Source organism: Lissotriton helveticus, chromosome 5_1, assembly GCF_964261635.1.
Source record: "Lissotriton helveticus chromosome 5_1, aLisHel1.1, whole genome shotgun sequence".
Taxonomy (NCBI): domain Eukaryota; kingdom Metazoa; phylum Chordata; class Amphibia; order Caudata; family Salamandridae; genus Lissotriton; species Lissotriton helveticus.
This window is the reverse complement of record NC_136065.1, coordinates 561,979,774-562,002,509: the sequence shown is the minus strand read 5'-3', so window position 1 is coordinate 562,002,509 and position 22,736 is coordinate 561,979,774. Positions and strand designations below refer to the sequence as shown.

The window sequence follows — 22,736 nt, the reverse complement described above, 5'->3', positions numbered from 1 at the left end:
CAGAACTCGGATATAATAATGGAGGCAAAATCACCCGCTACAACAAATAGTTTGCGCGCTGCGTCTAAGCATTACAACTGATTAGAACTTTTACAAAAACAAAGGGGGATAGTGTGTGTGTAAATGCGAAACGACCCGAGGCAACTGAGAGGGCAAACCTATCGGAAAGGGCAGGGAGCGGGGAAAGCATGCCAAAAGTGAGCCAAGCGCCAGAGGACAAGAGGGTGGGCGCAGGTAGATAACGCCGCAGCGGGAAGGAGCAGGTAAACCTGGCATCGGGAGAGCTGCCAAGGAAGGAATGGGGACTGGGCAGAGAAGGCGGAAACGGAGTACCGGAGCTGCAGCATCGGGTCAAAGCCAGTGGCGTCACCAGCCGCTCCGCCCCGCCAGGGCTCCTCTCCTAGACGCCCTGCCCCTTCCCCGTCCCGTGCCCCTCTGCTGGCGGCGCTGGAGAGGCCGGGGCAAGAAGGGGCAGCGGGAGAGGGGCGGGGGGCAGCGGGAGAGGGGCGGGGAGCAGGGGAGGGGTTCGGCCCAGGAACTTTGCGACGTGTCCAGAGCCGAGCCCTTTTATACCTCCGTCCTGCAGGCTGCTAAGAGTAGAGCCGGGCAGAAAGCAGCCTCGTCCAGCCCTCCCTGTGTGCAGCGCAGCATCGTCCGTCCACCATGTCCAACAACAAGGCGGTAGGGGCTTCTTATGCACTAGCAACCACTTTTTCATATTTTCTCAAACACGTCTTACACCAACGGAATTGAACACTTAGCGGGGGAGGTGGGGACGTGAAAGCACTTTATAATATAGATTAGGTGAAAAGTTTTCAGAAGTAGCACCGTTTTTAGCTGGAGAGAGAAAACATTTCTCAAGTAGAGGGAGTTGAGTTAGATAGACACTGAGCTGCCCCCATCGATGGCGGACACAAAGCTTTGAGGCTGCATCAACTTTAATGCAGAGACTTTCTGCCTTGACTGCAGTGGAAGATTCTCCATTCGCAGCCTAGGTAGGACAGAGAGACTGGGGAATGTCTGATGTTTGTCTACTGCTGCTCCTTTCGCTGGCCAGAGGGGTGACCCTTTCACGTACGGCACTCGGACCCGAGCAGCCAAGACATCTGGGTCAGTCGGACGGAGCGATGCAAGGGGAAGCTGTCACCCCGGGCTCAGTCCCCGTTCTTTCATTCTGAACACACACTCTCTCTCCCCTCTCTCTCTCTCCCTTCTCTCGCTCCATGTCTCTCTCCCCCCCCCCCCCCCCCACCTCTCTCTCACTCTCTCTAGGAATGTGTAAACGATGGGCTTAACCATAACTTGGAACTAACAGTACTGAAAAGTGTGTTTTCCCCCAATTTTCTGAAGTACATTGTAGCTTCTCTCAGCTCCAGAATGATCTATGTGCGAGCACTAGTGCGTGTAACCATCCATGAGACGTAGATATACATGTTTTTTAAAATATTAATTTGACACTTTGTTATTCTCACTTTTAGAAATGACAATCGCAGTGCTGCGCCTTATTTTTGGGTTCGAAACTTTTTTTTCCAATTTGAACTGTTCAAAAATACAGAAAACAATGCTTGGTGAATGAATGAAATAACGTTCATCATTTTAAGGTTGTTAAACCCGCTTGGTAGACTTCAGTGGGAGTCAGGATGATTTGTCTTTCTGACTTCAAATCTCCTGCGTTTACTTTTCATGCTTCCATCATTGCGCGTTGTGCTACATTTTGACAACCTATCCCTTCGAGAAGATGTTGTCACAGTACAAGTGTCTTGAGCAAGTGGGGATTAGTGGGATAGCTCCAGGGCTACTTAGCCCAGCTAACCATAGTACAGGAATATTTGCTAAATGGCACTGCGGTAGTGCCGGCTTGGTGATAAGAAGTGCCACCCTGGTGGTTAGGTGTTGCCCATTATTTTTGTCTGACTTTATTGTTCTTGTACCTTGTCCACTAGGATCAACACTACAAGGACACAGAGAATCAAGCTGGCATTCTTTCATCTTTCACGCATGCTTATGTTGCTGGGTCGCCACTGTGTATGAAGAACACATTTACTAGGAGGTTGTAGTTAGGAACAGAGTAGCAGTTTTTCATTATAATATCTGATAGTAACAGCAACCTGGTTTGTCTCTGTTCTGCACACATCATCTTTTTGGCATGGCACATTAAGGGGACAAAAACTCAGATTTAGGATTCAAGTGTGTGCTCTTAAGTAGGATGCCATATGGATGCCATGGTTTTTGTAAAAAAACAAAAAAGTGTGCGCAAAACCAATTCCCACCTCTAAAGGTATATCTACGAAAATAAATCTCACACCAGAAAGTGGACACTGTATTGACAAAGAGCGTCCCACAAGTATTTGAGAGCAATCAAGATACTACCAAATAATGAAGATATATGGCAACCTACTTATAGAACAGTAAAACAGGCTGCTGGTAGACATGAGTTTAGGTAACTGGTCTAAGAAAACTTGCCAAGAAGCTTGAATTAACAACAAGGGCAATTTTCACTAGAGAGTTAGTGGTGGCGTTAATCCATGAATTAAAACATTATCATACGAAAGTATTGGAGGAAGAGGTAGACCTGGAGAAGTGAGAATAAAGAGAAGGATATGAAATTCGTTATTTTGTTAAAGCTGGAAAACCTTTCATCCTTTTGGTAACAACAGTAGTTGACCCTAGATTTGCTTGTGCCCCGTGATGTTTCTGTCATGCTTTGTGGTTTCTAAGTTGCTTTTTGGAGTCACACAATGGGCAGAGCGCATGCACCTCTGTTCCCCACAGTGTCTCTATTTACCAGGACTAGAGTGTGCATTAATACTTCCATGTGAGCAGTGTGTAAGGCCTTACATGCCCCTTTTTCACCATCATCATGCAGAGACCTTAGAGCTGGTGGTGAATCTAGCGACCTGATCAATGACGCTGCTTCCAGCATCAGCGCGTCAGGGCACTGAGTGTAGGAGGCAATCAAACCGATGATAGGAACTTCCTGATAGCAACGACCAATTGGAAGTTACTGGAAGAAGGGTTGAAGATCATGAACAGGGAAAGGATTGACGGTTCAATTACAAGAAAATAGGTAGAGGAGGGCAGAAACCCACCAAAAGGTAGAATCAAGGCCCGTGCAACCTGTGGGAAAAGGCTGAAGAGACACATAGAAAGTGGGGCCAGCTCAATCACTATAACCCGGCTTTAACCCCCTCCATCACTAAGGGTTCTTCTGGACGGGTAATGTAGGGGAAGGAGACACACACTGCATAGTGGAAGAGTACAATATTTTAAGATGCAAACCAGCGGATTGGAGCAGTCTTCAGTAGTGAGTCACCTTATGCCTTGTATCTGTCATTTCTTGAAGATTGGATTTGGTCTTGGCTACTGAATGCACACCCCAGCAGTCCAACTCGACCTTTGCTTGGGTTATCTGTGCTTAACAAACCACTACTTTCTTCCAGCTGCCCTGGGCTAAAAAACACAGAATCAATTCATACAGATCTGAATGTTACTAGAGTCAGGCCAATGCCATTAGTGGTGTGGAAAATATTGTGAACCGACCTGGACTCGCTTGTGGTTGGTTTTGCACATTGATCTTTCCCTAGGTTATCACTGCTCTTCGGACCTGTTTTCTCCTGTATGGGGGATCTGCCAGTATCTGGCTCTCACCCTTGAGAAAGTGGTCTCTGCCCATGTTGCCTGTATGTCTTCATGGGTGGCTTTCCACATCCGGCCTTTAATGGCTCGTTTGTGAATTCCACAGCAGAGTTTGATAGGGTTGGTACAGTTTTTTGAGTACTTTTTATCAGGCTCCCTAGTGGTTCACTTTTGATGGTTCAGCATCCGGCCTGCGAGGAAACCCTGAAACCATGAGAAACATATATGCCATACAGCCCTCATGGGTGGGAGGCCATACTAACGACAGGTGTGTACTGCACAAATGATGATAACCTTGCGTAACGTAAAGGTGGTATGAAAGAATCTGCCAAGCTGCCTTGAACAGCTCTCACAGTCCCAGGATTGTGTTCTGATTCCCTGAGACTTGCTGGGGTTGCTTTCAACTGCCTTAGGGCCTTCTTCACATATTTCAGTCTTTGTACGGAGAAAAGGACAAACTGTACTTTATGCGGCATTTACATTTCATCAACCTGAATAAAAGTGGATTCGTGGAATCTACTCCCTGTAATTATACATTAGGCAGAAAACAAACTTTAATTTTCCATGAACAACGTTGGCAAAGAATTCAAATTGGTACTCGTAAGCATCCATTTAGCGTATACTAACTTGCTTTTACAAAGCTTGATACCCTGATTTTTGGTAGTGATGTCATCAACAGGTGCTACTATGACCCAATCCATTGGTGGGTGTTTTATTGATCTCTGAATGATAGAAGCCTCAGTCAGGCCTTCCGGGATTAGAGCAGGGACATTTAGGCTGCCCACAGATATCAGGAATAACAGCTTAACTTTATGATCAATCATTAGCTTCAAGGCTTAACCTCTTCGACGCTGATGACGGAACCGCTCCGTCATCAGCCGCGGTGGCGCTGTGCTGATGACGGAGCGGTTCCGTCATGGCCCGGCCGACGCGCCTGTGCGGCGCTGATTTCGTGCCTGCGCGTCGCTGATTTCGCGCCTGCGCGGCGCGTTCTATTGAGCGGGTGGGGCCATGACGGAACCGCTCCATCATCAGCACAGCTCACCCGAGGCTGGTGACGGAGCGGTTCCGTCACCAGCGTGTGAGCGCCGCGCGGCCCCCCCGCCCCCTTGCGAAGGTGTTAAGACCTACTATCTATCTATCGATGGGGAGAAAGAAGAGTGTGAGCAACTGATTCACAGAGCTAGAGACTTCCCGAATCCAACGCTATCCTTTAAGTGTGGAAAGGAGCTTGCAAGTCATTCCCACGGTACAGCAGTAATGGAGATTCAATTTCTCAAATATCTCGACCGCTTACCATCAAATATGACAGTTTGTTTTAACAGTGGTTCTCACTTGCTTTTATGTCGGAGAATCATTACAAACTCATTTGACTTTGATAATCACAAACTTTTTACCAATAAAATTTAGTTTTACCATTTGCATGGCAGTTTCAATTGTGTTCTGTATTGCCTATCTCCCCAAAGGGCTGTCTTCAGGGCAATTTCCTGCACTAAAGCTGCAGCAGAAGCGTGTGGGTCCAATATGAGGCTCAAATGATCCAAACATTCTTAGTGTTTTGAAATCTAGGGTAATCAAAGAATTGTACCAAACACTTAGCAATATTGTGTTATTTATTATGGGCAACATGCAATAATTTAACACAATTTTGTATAATATGTTTGTGCATTCCATGCTGTAATAAGTGGCAAGGTCAAATTAAATTCTGGGTTTCCCTGCATAGGCTGCTGTGAGCATTAATCCTTTGTATAGTTGATGCAAAGATGATATTGGATCCAATCTTAATTATTGGGATTCCTTGTTAAAATTTTACTTTGGGTAAAAAAAAAATAGCAAACTACTTCCGTGGTTAACGAAAACCGCATGAAGCGTTTGGCTCATTTTAGTCATGCAGCTGGGAAAGATGCCCAAGTCATTTAGCAACGTAGTGTCTCATAGGGTAATGGTTATTAGTAAGAAAAGAGCTGGCGTGTTTTGTGGCATTGTCTTCATACAGATATTAAAGAGCAGTGCCGGAGAACTTTACAATGCTATGGCAAGATTTAACTTACTGTAGCAGTACCATCACCTGTGGGTTAACCAGTATGTGTCCCTTGATCAGCGTGAAGGTAGATGTGATTAGGTCAAGCCTGGGCAGCGCATGCGCTGTTCTGCTAGGCATGCTGTATTCGAGTATGGAGTGGAAGCCCTGCCTACTCTCCGCCCATATTTGTCATTGGCTTGTGTCATTGTCCTTTGTAAATGCTGGCTTCTGATTCGTTAATAGGCTTGTTAGTCCCTCTTTAGTACAGCCTTGTCTTCATTTGTAACCTCCCACGAAGACTGGCCCTTCACTTCGATTGTTACACGGTACAGCTTATTTAGTCTGTAAGCACTACTTTCTTTAATGAGTTTCTCCTACTGCAGGCACGACATGCTTTCCTGCAACATTCAGCATGCCATGCCCGCTTTCACTTTCCAAGCAGCCCGGGACAATGGCGGCCGCATCTTTGTAATGCAAAAGGTCTCACATTTACAAGAGTATGAGCTATTAGCATTGTAAATGACAATGTCTTTCATTTATGTGTTAATTATCTAAACGGATTAATAAAAGGCATTGTCAGTTACAATTCTAAAAGCTCAAACTCTCTCAAATGCGAGACCTTTTGCATTGCAAATGCTTGTTTTTTGTCTGTTACTGAGGTTCTCGGAGCTTCTAAGGCAAAGGGGATGGCTTTTACTAATTTTCTGGTGCAGAGCTTTATCATGCTTTATATTTTCAGAGGGTAAATAAAACTGCCAAAGCGCAAAAAGGTAGGATGCCTGTAGGAACAGAAATAGTAAAGAAACCCTGGATTGGATGAGTCCACTCCTCCTGCAAGCAGCTTCGGACTGTTTAAAGCGGTAGAGAATTCCCGGGGAATTTTGGTGTTGTTCCAAGTTCAACCAACCTCGAGCCTCTGGAGAATATGGAGCCACTGTGGTACTTGAGCCGTTTTTTAAGAAAAACCCGACTGTTGATCATATTGGTATTTTGTATGTAATGCAAGCCTCAAACAAGGGACATGTGTAGACGGCTCCTCTGCACATGAGTCATTGTTTGGCAATGTTTCTGCAGTTATAAGGGCATATCTATTGGCTGCAGAGATAGTGCTTAATGTGTCATGAGGGTACTAACCAGCGCACAAGTCCTAAAAAAAGAAGTGGGGGGACGATGACGTCACGGCAGGAAGTGACGTCACATAGGGGTTTGCACCATCAGACTCATTGCCTCCCCTCACTCACCCCTTAGATGCGATTGCATCAGAGAAGCCAGCGCGTGAGCAGCTTTCTGAATGAGCTCCGATCTCGCCCCAGAGAGGCCAAAAAGTGAATGTGTGGCTCCAGTTATCGAGCTCCCGGTAAAATAGGTGGGGGGACGCCGTCCACACACATGATACCCCGACTCGAGCATGAAATTTCCCAACAAACATGCTGGCATATCATAGTAAAATGCATTATTTAAGAAGCAGAGCATGAGGGGCTAAGGATCAGAGGGAAGGGACAGCAAATAGCAATGCGGATTGTTATGGTTACTTAAGACAATATGTAGTAAATAACCAGCAATTTTTAAAAACTTCTCTCAGAGAGGAGAGAAGTGAGTGTGTGTGTATATATGTATTTGTTTGTATGCATGTAAAAATCCTAGGTGAAATCCGACAGTCACTTCACCATACCCGACTGAAGCACCTGTACCTTTTTACTAGAGAATACATTTACTAGGGGGTGTAACAACCCAAACATCCCCTCCACCGAAGCTACGCCTCTGCGACCAGGCCTTCGTTTTCTGTCGTCTTTTGGACAAATAATCAGTGAATGGGAAGAAGAGGTTATTTATGATAGTTCTGTACCTCTGCACGATTTTTGGTTCTGATAATGGGGCTAAATTGTTATGGACGCCTTTAACCCGGATCCGCTGTGAGAGGCAGTTTGAATCAAGCCATGATAAATCCTTTTGACGTCACTAGTGGGGTGCAGCAAGGCTGCACCATGGCCCCTCTTCTCATTAACTTGTGTTTTATTGGAATGGTTGAAACATTATCAGCAGTCAAGGCAGACACTCTAACTGTCCACGTCTAAGCAGTCAAGTTACTCTGTTTGCAGATATTGGGGTTATTTTCGCACCATTGAAAAAAAAATCTATATTTCGATTTTCTTTTTCACATCTTTTAACAGTTTGTGTGAGATCCTACCTCTGGCTGAATGCTGAAAATCAAACATTTTTGTTTTCCTTTTTTGTTTTTGGAAAACTATATATAATGGCTGGGAGAAGCTGCTTGTGGTGACTTTGCTTAATTTTTTGGGACTTCCTAGCTAAAACTGCAACAGTGCTGAAACAGAATGTGCAAAACATGATACATTTTAACTAGCAATAGAAGCAAGAATTATAGTCGTTTTAGAAAACTATATTGCAAAGGTTGTGGGTGCGGCAAAATGTGGTGCCAAGTTGTTCAATATAAATTCGCCTAGAGAGTGAGGAACTAGTTTCATAATCAGTGTTTGTGTCCCAATTTAAACTTATAATGATATGGCGTGGCTTTAACATGTGTTTACTCCCATAAATTTGAGCTTAGGAATTCTTTGGATTAACTCACGGGAAGACAGGCTAAGTAAATTGATCCAGGAAATAATTGTTGATATGGTGGGCTCTGATCTGTTTCTTCGCATTCCATGGTTTGCTTATGTAAGGGGGTGCAGATTTTCTTGGGTTAGACAGCTCACTTGCCCTCTCGAAACGCTGTTTGTAAATGCGACCATGAATGAGGCCTACAAGCCAGAGGCACTTAAACAGTTTAGGCAAGAAACATTAAAGTTCATTTTCATGACACCCAACTTGCAATGTGAAGATAAATACTGAACCACATCTTGAAGAAAAATGTATTCCCATATTTCACATGTTACTCAACAGTTTTGCTAACTATTAACTGAATTCCAGTGCAATAAACAAAGGAGTCAGCAGAACACCATTTTGTGTACATGTTTCACTGTATCATGACACAAGTGGATTGTTTTAGAGTTTGTACATGCTCTGATCGGAAGGAAACTTTTAAAGATGTACTCGAGTTATTGTCTGGAGGTTGATGAGGCTTCTGGTTTACAGGACAGTCCACTGGGGTCCTAGGTGTGTAGAGATGAACATGAGAACACCCTAAACTTGAACAGTGTTATTAGGGCAAAGTTCAAAAAAGAGAAAATAACAATTATGGTCTTTCCACTTTCCCGAAGGATAGTCTAAGATCTCACTTGCCAGGTTGAGATTTTAGTAGGTCAGATCCATGTATTTTGATGACCATTCGAAAAAAGTATACTGGCTAGAAAGTATAAAGCTCCAAAAGTCAATCGAGGTATATCTGGCTTTTATATTTGTTTCTCTTTTTAATGTTTACATTATATTTATGAGAAGCTGTGTTTGTTAATTGTTGTAAACTGTTATGATCGAATACTCACATATTCATGAGTGTGCCTACCTTTTGTGCATGCCCTAAGAATGTAGACGATTGGCAGCTTTTCACAGGATATATTTTGTTACTGGAATCTAAAAGTATTTTTATCTTCAAATAATGCTTACGTTGTGCTTAGCTTTGTTTACTCTACGACCCTTTCTGGTCTTTAACAATTAAAAAAGTACTGGGGTAAAGGCCGAACAATAAATTTTATGCTTTGCACGGTATGTGATGAACCTTTGATCTAGGATCATGCTGTGCTGCACGATCCTATCAGCTGTTGCTTAAAACAAATCTAGGTGGGGCAGATGTATTTCCAACCATGTTGTACTTGTAACTTAAATAGTTTGTATCAGGTAGTTACTGATAAGGAACACTGGCGTTTGGTGTTACGAACGAGGGCGTGTAAGTTAATCATTAATTTTTTTCTGTCTTAAGTCTACCTAGGTTGACCTGATACTTTGAACGGACTCATTTTCTACTGCCTCAGGGGTTTTGTGTCGACTCTGTTATGAAACGAAATGAGGGTTTTTGTAGAGCGTTTGTATGCCATGGCGTCTTAGCGCTATCTGCCATTGATTAATGCGGCGGGAGAGCTAGTGCGGCTATGGTTTAGGGACAAATAACCATGTTTTCAATTCTTTCCTGAATGATGGTAGATTTGTTTGATTTATAAGATGGATGGCCAACGAATTCCATAATTTAGGGGGCAGATAGCGGAACCTTCTGCCGCCCCATTTCAGAGTCTTTACTCTAGGAACTACCAGTAGAGAGGCAGATGAAGATCTAAGGCTTTGCTGAAGAGTGTAGCGCTTGATATGGTGTCTAAGGGTCGATTAGGATTGCGGTTTTTCCGCATCCTCCTGGCCGGCCCGGAGGATGCAGAAAAACTGCTGCGGAGCCTTCAAATACCCCCCCCCCAGATTAGGATGGCTGGGGGGTCAAGAAGACCGTACGCAGCTTTTCCGCCGCGGTCGCCTTCCGACCGCGGCGGAAAAGCTCTAACATGGCTGGCGGTGTCTATCAGACACCGCCAGGCATATTAGGATGTTGGTGGTCCTATGCCTTTCCACGGCGGCATTTCCACTGTGGAAAGGCATACGGTCTTTTCTTTGGGGCCCGTTGCGGGCCCCCAGGGGTGAAGGGGGGGGGGTGCACATGGGGAGTACCTGCCTTTGCGTGCACGAAGCAGCAGGCACCGCGCGGTGCCTGCCGCTTTGTGCATGCAAATGCACTGCTTTAATTTTTAATATTGCGGCCGGTGCTGCTTCAAGCAGCACCCGCCGCAATGTTAAAAATACAGGACGTGACCGCCAGGGTGGCGGTCACATCCTAATTTGCACGGAGGGACCGCCGCTGCCCCTGCGGACGGTCCCTCCTACTCTGGGGTGGCGGACGGACGCAGGTCTGTCCGCCATCCTAATCGGCCCCTAAGTTGGGCAGGTCCAGCCCCATACAGAGTCTTATGTACAATGCACATGGATTTGAATTCGATCTTTGCCAATACAGGTATCCAGTGCAGATCCGAATGGCTTGACTTATTGGACTGAATTTTGGTATCTTAGCAGTAGACGGAGCTCTTTCTTGCAAAAAGTGGCTATGATTTGTAAATTGCAAGTGAGTGGTGAATATAGTTGATTCCAAGTAGTAGATGTCACACATTTTGTATGTCACTGCAAGCTTAAGGAAAACTGGAAAAAAGTCCACTATAACTTTGTGGTAGAAGAAAATAAGGATAACTTATAATTGCTTGCTTACTTTACAGCCTCAAAGAAGTAGTGTAGAAGCTATGAGTGTGCCATTGTTGCCTGAAGAAAATGAGAAAGTGATTGGTTTAACGTCTGAATTAATCTCAGACATTGGTAATTATTTGGTGTCGCATTCCAGTCTATCATGTTTTTGTCCACCATGCCCCCTCTGACAGGAATACGCCATATTCAAATCCGCCTTTGTCCTGTTCCAATTGTAATATTCCAGCCTGAAATTGCCAAGCCAGGTACACAGGAATGCCAGCAACCCATAACAGGTTTGGCTAAGTTAGGCCAGGCCTTTTCCAGTGAGGTATAACATGATTCCTGTGGTACAGAAGGCATTGGACAAATGTCTGGGCACACCTGTCACACTTGAGCCATCTCATGGAGAAATATAAGAAAGTGATTTACTGTTCATTGAGAAGTGCTCACTTTTTTGTTTCAAAGATGTCAAGGAAAACACTTCAGGACCAAGGTGTTCTATGTCTGGACCAAGTTAATGTCATTCCATCCAACTTGGGCGACTGTGCCAACTGCCTGACAGATGTTGACATTGTGCTCCTGCTAAGAATCATGCCGCAACCTTTCAAAAGATTGATTCTCACCACCCTCCACTTTATTTCATCCATTGGTGTTGAATCACTACTGCCCATTAGCCAGCCGACCTTGACCTTGCAAGCACCCACAAAATGAAGGGTGATAAGTAATTGCTGTCACATTAGCAATAATGTTTTACTACATATTCAAATTCTCTCCAGATCTGTTATTGTGGTTTTGTCTACTGGTATGCTGCTGATGTGGTCTGGCATATTTTTTTTAAACTTTTGTACACCCATCCCCTACTCGGGCATGTCAGATTAATAGTAGCACAAAAGTAAGAGTAAATATTTCCTCGAACCAGCTTCTGGTACTGCCTGTATTGTAACGGTTGTACCACATTACAACACGGGCTTTTACCCAGCGTGCCATTACAACGCTGTTTTTACAACACAAGTCGTTACAACGACTTGCGCTGTAAGCGCTGGATAGTGGAATAGTTTAATTTTCTATTCCAACTCCAGCGCACGTTACAGTAGGGAAGGTGTTGGAATAGAAAATTAAACTATTCCTTTTCCAACAGCGCCCTCCAGTGCAAGTCGTTGAAACGACTTGCGTTGTAAAAGCAGCGTCGTAATGGCAGCGCGTGGTAATGCCCGCGTGGTGATGGCTGCTCACCGTTGTAACTCCCGGAGGACAGATCAGTTGAATGGGTCATATTCAAGCTGGGAGGGCTGCTAGTCCAGTTAACTAAAGCTGATGCCGACTGTTGACCTCTTGACATCTTGAGCATTTGAAGATCTGTATAAACCACTCAATGGACATCTATTTTTGGAGGAATCTAGCTAAAGAATCTGTTGCATATGGATGGAGATTCTCCAAAAGATTAGCCTTTTACTGTTCTTAATGGAATATTAAGAATAAACATGGAGACCCAAAATAGTGAGCGTTGTGTTTTTAGTTTAGTTATGCCAAAAGTAGAACTGTGCCATCCAGTTTGGCTGAAAGGGCTTAGAATGCAGTGGATATCCCCGGCTGGGCACTGGGGGTAGCAGTTATTATCCATTTTATGTTCCTATTAATTCACTTATTTGATTCATTAAATGCTAGACTACGGCTAAATGAAATCCATTAGTTAAATTTAACTTGAAAACAGGAGACGATCAGAATTCACTATGGTGTGTGCAAGATACTGTATGGCCCTCTCCAGCACCAGGGGCGGCCTTAGGCATGTGCAAGCTGTGCACCTGCACAGGGCCACCAAACCCCAGGGGCCACCACTCCAATATATATCCTTAATATAATAATCCTCTGAGGATGGATACATATTTGCGTGGCGGCCCCTGGCAGGGATTTGGCGGCCTCCGCCTCTGTCCCACTTCCAAACACCCTGACCCCCCCCCCATCTTCACTGGCCTCCGTGCCCCGCACCGCCCGAACCCCCTCTTCCGGGGCTCCCTACCTACGCTCCCTACCCAGGGCCGCCATGAGCCTAGAGCCGCCCCTGCCAGCACACCTACATTGTAACACTTAACTGAGCATCTTCAGAACATTGGTGACAAGGGAAGATTGTGTTCCATAGAAAAGCAGCTTCTCCTCAATTAAAGTGTTGTTACTTTGCAGTTATTGCTCACTTCAGATCCGTGGAAAACCAAATAGAGGACAACTCAGTTAGGCATTCATGAATCCATGATCTACAGATTAGTGCATACATATCCAAACTGTACTAAAGAAATGTTACTCATCTATAGGGTAGTTTCACTCTGGCTATTTTAGATGTTCTTGTTCTCCTCTCGTGCAGAGCAGCTCCGAGATGCTCCTTCGGCAGTGACACGCGCGCGATACCAAGTGACTAAAAAATAATACATAATTAAATAAACTCGTCACATGTGGATATTCTTGTGATCCTTCTATTCAAATGTGTAGTGTTGACACAGAAAATTCTCAGTTCTTGATCCAAGGATTTGGAATAAGTCACTATGAAAATAGAACACAAAATATTCCGTTAGCTGGTAAATTGCAGTGGAAAGCTTATTAGTCTCTGAATTGTTTTTTGTACATTTAGCTTTTTTAGATATATTATTTAGGGGTTGTATTTTGTTGAGGCATGTAACGTCTTCCTTATACGGTTCATAAGAACTGTGTTGTAGAAGCAACTCCCACAGTTTGTAAAGACCATAAATCTGTATTCTTATTGGTATAGCTCATCATCTTATATTATTCGTATTTGTATAGTGCACAGTTCCTCGCTAATATAGTATTGTAGCGATATTGACTGTCCGGGGGCTTTCCACACAGACCAGACCCAATCTGGTAAAAGGTTTTGTATTCTGTATTATGGGCCATTTTTACAATGCATAGCAGAGTGTACCCATTCAGACACAGGTAACTGCTAGTGATGCATTATAATAGCATTGAAAATGTAGTACTGATTCTGATTCTGGTTCAAATCCTAATCGAAGTAATTGAAAGTAAAAAATACTATGTATTGTGTACAGGGCCGGACTGGGAACCACAACTGGCCCTGGCAAAGTGCTCGGCAGGCTGCCCTCCTCCCCACTCCGGGGGGGGGGGGGGGGACGGGGGAGGGGATTAGAAGTGCCGCTGAGCTCTTTGCTGGGGCCGGTTTTCAGCTGATTTTGATACAGGGCCGATTTTGCAGCTATGCTGACGGCCCTGTAACAAGAACGGCCCCCAGGGGCCCAAAACCAGCCCCCACCCGTGCGGCACACTGGGGGATTGCCCGGTGCCCGCTATGGCCAGTTCGGCCCTGATTGTGTACTGCTTGCATCAAAATGCATAGTATTGCATGTTGCCAATAGTCCTGTGCTCCAGCTGCAGCTCATAGCAAAGAAACAGGTACTGACCACAGACGCGCTGGATACGTTATTAAGATTGCTTTATTCCACCATCTTTAGTCAGAATGACGCGTTTCGGCTGCGTCACCACAGCCTTGAGTATTGCATGTTGATGCATGTACTGATTCAGTCCTAAAATTATAGCGGCTAATAAAGGAGGAGAGCGTTTTGACAATGAGAGAAACCTCAGAGGTACTCTTAAACCTCTTCCAATAACCTGCTGTGATATGACAAGGCTTCTTGGTAATGTTTGCAAAATTATGTGCTCCTTATGTCAAGCTACCTTTAATAATTCTAGCATTAAGGAATGGTTGTCAACCTCATTGGGTGAGCAGATTCGCTGTTCAACAGGTTTCTTGAAATGTTCATCGAGCAACAAGTTGGGCTACCAGCCCAAACTGAATCACACATTAGGATGAATGTAGAAACTTCAGCAGTCCTGCAATCTAGATTAACAAACACGTTATGGAGCTTTTTAGATAGATCAGCAAGACTTAGGTTTATTATAGTATGTGTTGGACATATTGAGTGATCTTAACCTGAGAAATATCAGGTAGTGGAAACTCTTCCGGGCTTAAGATCCATTCTTGGCATAAAAAACTCCTCTGGTCTTGTGTGCCATTAGCTGGAATTTGTTTACAAGTGCATCCCTTCCAGAATTGATAGTTACGGACCATTATGTATTTGGCTCTATTGGAAATGGGATATCTTTATCCCTTGCTTACAGAGCACTGCTTTGTTGCAGGGTCTATGTGAGAGTGATATAGTTTGTCAGAATTAGGCGGAACAAATAAATGAAGCACTGGGGAGGATTAGTGACTTTAACCCCTTACCTGCGGCCAGAATTCCGCTCCTGTGCTGGACATTCCGATCACGGGCGTGGTCATGACGGCTCCCGGCCGTCATCAGCACACGAGCACTGTGACCCATGACGGACGGGAGCCGTCATCAGCACGCAAGGGGTTAAAAAGAGGGGTAATGTGTGATTTGGAATGGCTAGTTGAATTAGAGTGCTCCATCGTTAGAACCTCTATACCAGGTGAAGTCAATACCGTTAGACAACCTAAACTAGCAGCTCATTGGTAGATGATGGAATATTAAATAATCACACAGAAACTGGATTTTAAGCTCATGCATAAAGCGCTCTAGTACTTTACTTAAAGGCTTTATCTGTTTTGGTCTTAATTTTGGAATACAACCCTTGACTGCTACTGTGTTCTAGTCCAAGATCCTGACTCTTTACAACTGACCGTATTGATTAATAAGTATATCACAGTAGACATTGGATGACTCTAGCAGCAATTGAACTGTGCTAACACTGAATAGGAGTCAGTTTGAGTTAAAGGTGAAACTTGTAACTAAGGCTCTGAATGTGACAACAGTACTGTTAAATACCTCTGGTACTAGCTGTGGAACCCATGCGCTTGTTATTCAACTGAGGTGGCATGGTGTACAAAATAATTATGGACTGCTATGCAGCCTGAGTAATTACCAGTGGCTGAGATTAATTCGGGCATTTCATCCGTCACCTTTTTGTATACCTTAGTGTGCTGCCCTAACTGGGATGAGTATGGCCAGCAGTGGGCCCCGTGCACACCGTGTCGCTGGAACCAAGCTAGATCTGGCTGATCAGCCCTAACTAAGGAGAAACTGGTCCTGGGTTACTTGAATTCTGGTTCAGGGAGGACCTGACCTGGCAGTTCAGGCTGGCCTGTTCCCATTAGAGCAGGGTTAAGACTGATTTGCATGTGGCTGGGTCCAAACTGAGGTGGCACGGTGTGCAAAATAGCAATGGACTAGGATGCAACCCCGAGTAAACATTAGTGGCTGAGATTACGTCAAGCATTGCATCCATTCTTTTTTTGTATACATTTGTTACATTACAGCAGGTCAAACCTGACAGAATTGTACAGGAGAAAGGTGCACTATATTACCATACCTTTCGAATGCTGGTATAATAAGTACCAACATGTGCAAGCTATTCCCCCAAAACTTGGGATACCTGCTTTGTATGACACCGAATAAATCAAAGTATCTTCATTTATCAGGTGCGATAATTGGTACCTATTCCACAGACCAACTCTAAATTAGAGCCCTAATAAACCAGGTATATGCAACATACCTGTGGTAAACAGGATGTGCAAGCTACAGGGCCCATCTACTTTGGTAGTTCCGGACCCCAACCTGTGGAGGCAGGACCCTTTCGGGGGTCCCCTTTTTGTCACACTTTTGCTGCTCCTGGATGGTCTTATGAACATATTGGACCGCAGCTTTAAGTGATTAGGGCTGGGATTGGGAAGGGGTCATGTAGCTTGATTAAAATACATGAAGTAGATAATGATTTGCTAATTCGCCTGCTGAGTCAAACATTCTTTTGAGTTGTTGCCTGTAGCCAAAAGTTATATTGCGGACAATACCAGTAGTAATAATGGGCCTTGGGTCTGCCCACTGCTTATCAGTGGGTGTCTTTCTTTTCAGTCTCATTTGCTAGCTGCTTCTTTCCTTCTCAAGCGTTTGTCTATTCCATGGCGCTTTGCTTCTGAACTATCCTTTTGATTGGAGGATCTGTATCCTTCTATTGGTCACATTTAGGGAACTGCTTTTTAGGGCGTGACTAGCGGTGCAGCGCATGCGCTGCTCGTTTTGCGAGGCATGCAGTATACACTATAGGTGAGGGAAGTCCCGCCCACTCCCTCGCCCGCTTTTTCATTGGCTTGTTTCTTTTGCCTCGAGCACTCAATGGGAACGTGTATGTGTTTTTGCAATCTCCTCAGTATGCCCATTCTCTCTTCACACCCCAACCCCCTGCACTCTCTTTTTGCAGTCCGAACCCCAAGCTTGTCCTTTTCGTCCCCCATATCTCAATGTCATGCTTTTTTTTTTAATAACCTTCTCCTTTCCATTGCTTTTCTGTTCACAACTGTCACTTGCCGGCATGGTTTACTTGTTTCCCCAGCTCCCGTGTTGATCCCACGTCTAAATGTTTTTTTTTCTTCACTTTTTTGGAGGTCCCGGCAGTTGCAGTTTGCGAGCATGGTTGTTCCTTTCTGTAAATGTTTGTCTTGTAAATGTAAATGCTTGTCTGTCATATTGAATATGGAAAAAATAGCTGCTGCGTGGTGATACATGTTCACATATATCTCTTCGCGCCGGGGACGTTATAGCGGCAGGAGCCATACATGCATTTACATCATCGTGCTGAGCCTGTGTTTTTTTGGGTCCATGTTGTTCAGCATTGAGAATCAATTTTTTCCCTTGTTGCCAGTGCTGAACAGCATTATCAAGAAGCAGTAAGAAAGCCAGAGGTGAGACCTATTGACTTAGCCAATGCTTGTTTTTCCCCTGCGCTTTTCCTTGCCCAGGCATTTAGTGAATTTTTTTTGGCTCCAATGAGTTGGGGTAGAGAGAAAAAACAGCGAGTCAAAGAAGTCTACTGATTGAATTTAGAAGCCCCCTCCATGGAACCAATGTTCCAATTGCTCCGAGCGCCTGCCTGGAATTCAGAGGCGTTCTGTTCAAACTATGAAAGCTTTCTGTGCAAGCATTATAAAATTAGATTTATTAACTGTGATGGGGCGCTGGTGCATTAGGTCAATATATGCATACATAATTTGGAGGCATGCATGCATACTTCATATTGATACCTTGAGCCAGGCGCCTAGAGACACTTTATTTCGTAGTGTGTGCCAAATATATGAATGAATCCTTTACTCATTTGTAAAACGTTAGTAACATCAAAATATAACACCCAGGAGGGTGGATCACCTTCATAGTTGATGCCTGATATACTGTTTGTTATTTGTTGAGTAAAAAATTGGGTTTCATTAATTTTGTTGGGCTGATTCTATTTAATGCAATTCAGAAGTAAATATTATTAGAATATACTTATGAAAAGCTTTTTAAAATGATTTTGATTAGGAATAATTGAGGCTTATTTTGACAACAAACATTTTCAAGGCTTGACCAGATGTCAGACTGACCAATATGTGGCCGTTCCTCTGCCCAGGGTCCCTTCATGGATTTCCATTGTAATAACGACACCATCTGGCGACTGAAGCACTCTGACGAACGTTTGAATGTCTCTGTTATCATTTTTCACAAAGGCTTGAAAAAGCTTGTTTGGAATGGAAGCATGAGCAGGATACGCATTGGCAGCAGTGGTGGCCTTTTTTTTCTTCTTTTTTCTGATTAATACTACTCCAAACCAGAAGACATTTTGTGCTTCAAATGGAAATCAAAATTATTCCCAACAGTATTCAGTTCTGTAGTGTAATAGATGGGATATGCATAACAAATTTAGGGACCTCATTTCGCAACATCTAACAAACAAGAATCGACTATGATTTTTCTACTTTGACTCAGATCTCTCCTGTTCAGTGTCTATTCATGGTGCCCAGATCATCCCTAGACTTAGGTTCAATATAACGCCAGTCATAAAGTGCTGTCTAATTACCTTAAGGGATGATGTATTAACATATTGAGGAGCCGGACTAGCATCCATTTGTAGCTGTTCAAGAAGTAATTGAACGTTTTGCCAGTAGCTAATACAGTATTTACAACAAGGGGTGGTGAGGGACAGAGTCTCTGAATTAAGCAGAATACTCTCACCCAGTCAAGAGATCAGGGCTAGATCCAACACCGTTTTTTAGCTCACTGCACCATCCCAGTTTCAGAACCTGGCTGTATGCAAATTAGTCTGTTCCTGTCCCAGTGCATGATGGGAACAGGGCAAACCAAACTACAAAAGCCAATTCTTACACTGGGAAGGAAACAAGCTTCCGGGGACCGGTTTCTGGCATTTCAGCCGTCTTCGGCCCGGCTTGCTTGAATCCTGATGGTGCAATGAGCAAGGGACTCATGTCTGAGTATACCCTTCCACGCTTAGGGTGGACAAAAATATTTACAACAAGGGGTGGTGAGGGACAGAGTCTCTGAATTAAGCAGAATACTCTCACCCAGTCAAGAGATCAGGGCTAGATCCAACACCGTTTTTTAGCTCACTGCACCATCCCAGTTTCAGAACCTGGCTGTATGCAAATTAGTCTGTTCCTGTCCCAGTGCATGATGGGAACAGGGATACTCTGTCCATCACCACCCCCTTTTTGAAAATATTTTGGCCACCATGAGTGTGGAAGGGTATGCTCAGATGTGAGTCCCTTGCTCACTGCACCATCAGGATTCAAGCAAGCCGGGCCAAAGACGGCTGTAATGCCAGAAACCGGTCCCCGGAAGCTTGTTTCCTTTCCAGTGAAGAATTGGCTTGGTAGTTTGGTCTGCCCTGTTCCCATGATGCACTGGGCCAGGGACAGACTAATTTGCATATAGCCAGGTTCTGAACTGGGATGGTGCAGTGAGCTAAAAAACGGTGATGGATCAAGCCCTGATCTGTTGACTGGGTAGGAGTGTTCTGATTAACTCAGATACTCTGTCCATCACCACCCCCTTTTTGAAAGTAGCTAATACAGTAGCAGTAACTGGCCAAAGGAAAGCATTAAAGAATATTGGATAACAAGGCTTTTATCATCTGGGAAGTACTATGCAGTTCTTCAACACATGTCTCTGAGTGACATTTTACAATTCTAGAGATGGATTATGATCTATTTTAAGAACTATAAATACTTTATTTTCTATGGGAGAAACGCCTAAAATCTTGATGATATGTGGATATTCACATGACTTGTCCAAGTAGTTTCCTACTCTGGAAAAGCGATACATTTTGCTTCTGTCAATATGTTTTTTTTTCTTCTTTAGCCGCTTGTCAATGTCTGGTCTTGATAAGCCTCCCCACCCCTTAATTCCTAATAATCCATTCACAGTAAATTGTACGATAAAATAATCTGTCTAGATACTAGTAAGCAAATGGGATTTATGTTCTACATTTGGATCCATGCACCTAATTCCTGACATTCTTCGTATGATGGAAGTCCAGATCCATCTCCATTGCACCCCCGGTGTATATTGTGGCTATCGCTGGTCAGCTACGTATTTGGAACGGAGTGCTTGGTGGCACGAGGGTATATAGGGTATATACCACACCATGAGAAAAATACATGCACACGGCATTAGGAAAGTAATGCTGCACATGGGTTACCTCTTACCCTCCTGCCCATGATCTCCAGTAGTTCGTTACTTTGGGTTATTCAGATTGGATTCAGATTATTATCTCAAACAATATTTCCTTCCTTTTTAGGTCAAGCCTAGCGCAGCGCGCATGCACCACTCTGTGAGGCATGCTGTAGCTGATATGTGTGGGTAAAGAACCTCCAATCTTTCCTATTGACTTCTGCTACTGCCTTTTTGCAATGCCTGCTTTAGTTTGGTGGATGTGGTAAATTCGTCCCACCTTTAGCCGTTTTGGACCCTCCCAGGCGACGGCCCCTGTTACTGTGGCAGTAGTCCCTTTTTCATATATGTTTGTTCCTGTGCACTCTCTTTTCCTTTCCCTTCGCTCATCAGCACAGCTTCACGGACACATTGATATTCCCTTCTGTCTGCCTGTTTGTTTGCGGCTTTACCCCTCCCTCCTCGTGCTCAGAGCCCTCTCCCCCTCTAAGCACACACACAGCTGTGGGTTTCTCACGGCAGAGAGGCGTCGCACTGCGAATCCCCCTCCAGCATCAGTACTGCCCCCGCTGCCTGCCTCTGTTTACTTCGGCAGCTGCTGTGGCATGTACAGGCAGTTAACTCTTTCTTCCCCCTGTTTACCTTGTTATATTTTTATCTGTCAGCCAGTATTGCCGGTCCATGTAATTAAAGGCGTGGCCCACAAACGCACTCTAAACAAAATAGGGAACTGGTTCGGGGGCGGTGGGGCTATGGAAGAAAGAAAGGCTCTCTTTATTATGGTAGTTGTTGATAGGACGTGCTGTGCTAAGAAAGACCACGTCACCACACACGGGATGAGCCACTGCATAGCATGCGAGATGGTGCTACGAGAGAGAGAGAGACTTCTCAGGGCATTGTACGAATGTAGAATGGAGCTGGCACAGTGCGTACACACAGGAAAGAGCTAGGCTTCTGCACACAGGGAGCGCTCTCCAGTGCTTGCTACTTGTGTGCACTGCACGGGTAGGAAGAACACAACATCTGGGTGAGATGCAGTTGTGTAGGAGGGAAAGCTCTCCAGCACTTACTACTTGTGTTCACTACACTGTGCTAGGGACGTGCACAACATCTGGGTGAGATAAAGCTGTATAGGAGGGAAAACTCTCCATTGCTTACTACTTGTGTCCCCACCACCCGCACATATACACAGGCTGAGGTAAACTCTGGCTTGACAAACTTAATTTTTAAATCGCTATCAAGTTATGTTATGCCCAGACCTGGTTATGCCATTGGTTTGTGTTCCATTATGCCATTTCCTGTTATGTTCATTTTGTTTTATACTCTAGATTGTGTTATGTAATGTTACCTTATGCTATATCACTGCATGTCATGTCATGTTCATCTCATGTTATATCATATTACAATATGTCTCGGTTTATATTGTGTTTTCTCATGGTACGCAATGTTATGAAATGGATTACGTTATGTTATAACATCACTTGTGGTGTTATATTGTGCTGTGCTTTGTCGTATGTGTTATGTTGTTTCATACCTTTTTTTTGTTGGTGCAGAGTTTTATATAGCGCAACCTTGAACCGAATCGGGTATCAGAGCGCTTTACATAGCACCAGTAACGTTACATGAGGACACACATTTACTTTTGTTAGGCACGGGGAGATAAAGTGATTTGCCCAGAATACAGGATGTTTGGCGTCGTTATCGAGACTCGAACCCAGGTCCCCTGGTCCCCAGGTCCGAGGTCGAGCGCCCTAGCTATGTTGTATCATGGTATGTGGTTTTTGTCTAGTGCAACATTTGTTGCTTCTTTAGCTCTGTTGTGACGTTGATGGGTGTTTTCATTGTAGCCGAAGCACTTGTTTGTGGGCAGGCTTCAGTGTTTAACCGCATGCGCACTAGCGGTTTTCCCGCTGCGCGCTGAAAATTTGAAAAACCCGCGTTACGTGACAAAGCCAGCTCGTCATGCGCGTAGCGCAGGTAACGCCCATGACGAGCTGGCTTTGTCATGAGCGCTGAAGGGGTTAAGGTGTTTTCATGTCCAAGCAGGGCAGTCCATGGTCTCAGTATTTAGAAACGCGTTGCAGCAACTGGTCTGGACTTTAGTATTAGGGAGGATTAACTGAACGTGCGGTTCGACGCACTTTACTACAAAAAACTTCTCAATCAATAAAGCGAGACGAATAAGTACATTTTCCCAACACTATAATAGCTCTGTTGGCTGCGTGTCCCACTGCAGAGATATATTAATTTCAACTTCTGACTGCTCCACTGTGTCTCTTCCAGGTCTCTGCGAACCATCTGTCCAACATCAACTCTTCCTCCTTATTGAAGCCATTGGATTGCCAGCTGTCTATCTGTTGACACAAATTGCGCTTTTACTATGCCATTTAAGCCATAGGCAAGACCTATTGGCTCTGCCAATGCCTGTT

General features: G+C 44.4%; 1 protein-coding gene across 2 annotated transcripts in view; it reads left to right on the top strand.

Moving 5' to 3' along the window:
* Window positions 1-527: 527 nt before the first annotated feature.
* The window catches only part of PAPSS2 (3'-phosphoadenosine 5'-phosphosulfate synthase 2), a 182,544-nt gene continuing 160,335 nt past the window's right edge, over window positions 528-22,736 (top strand). For both annotated transcript variants that reach the window (XM_078642894.1, XM_078642893.1), the window contains exon 1: window positions 528-681. In XM_078642894.1, the coding sequence (XP_078499020.1) occupies window positions 664-681 (18 nt within the window). In that variant the 5' untranslated portion in view covers window positions 528-663. The remainder of the gene's footprint in view (window positions 682-22,736) is intronic.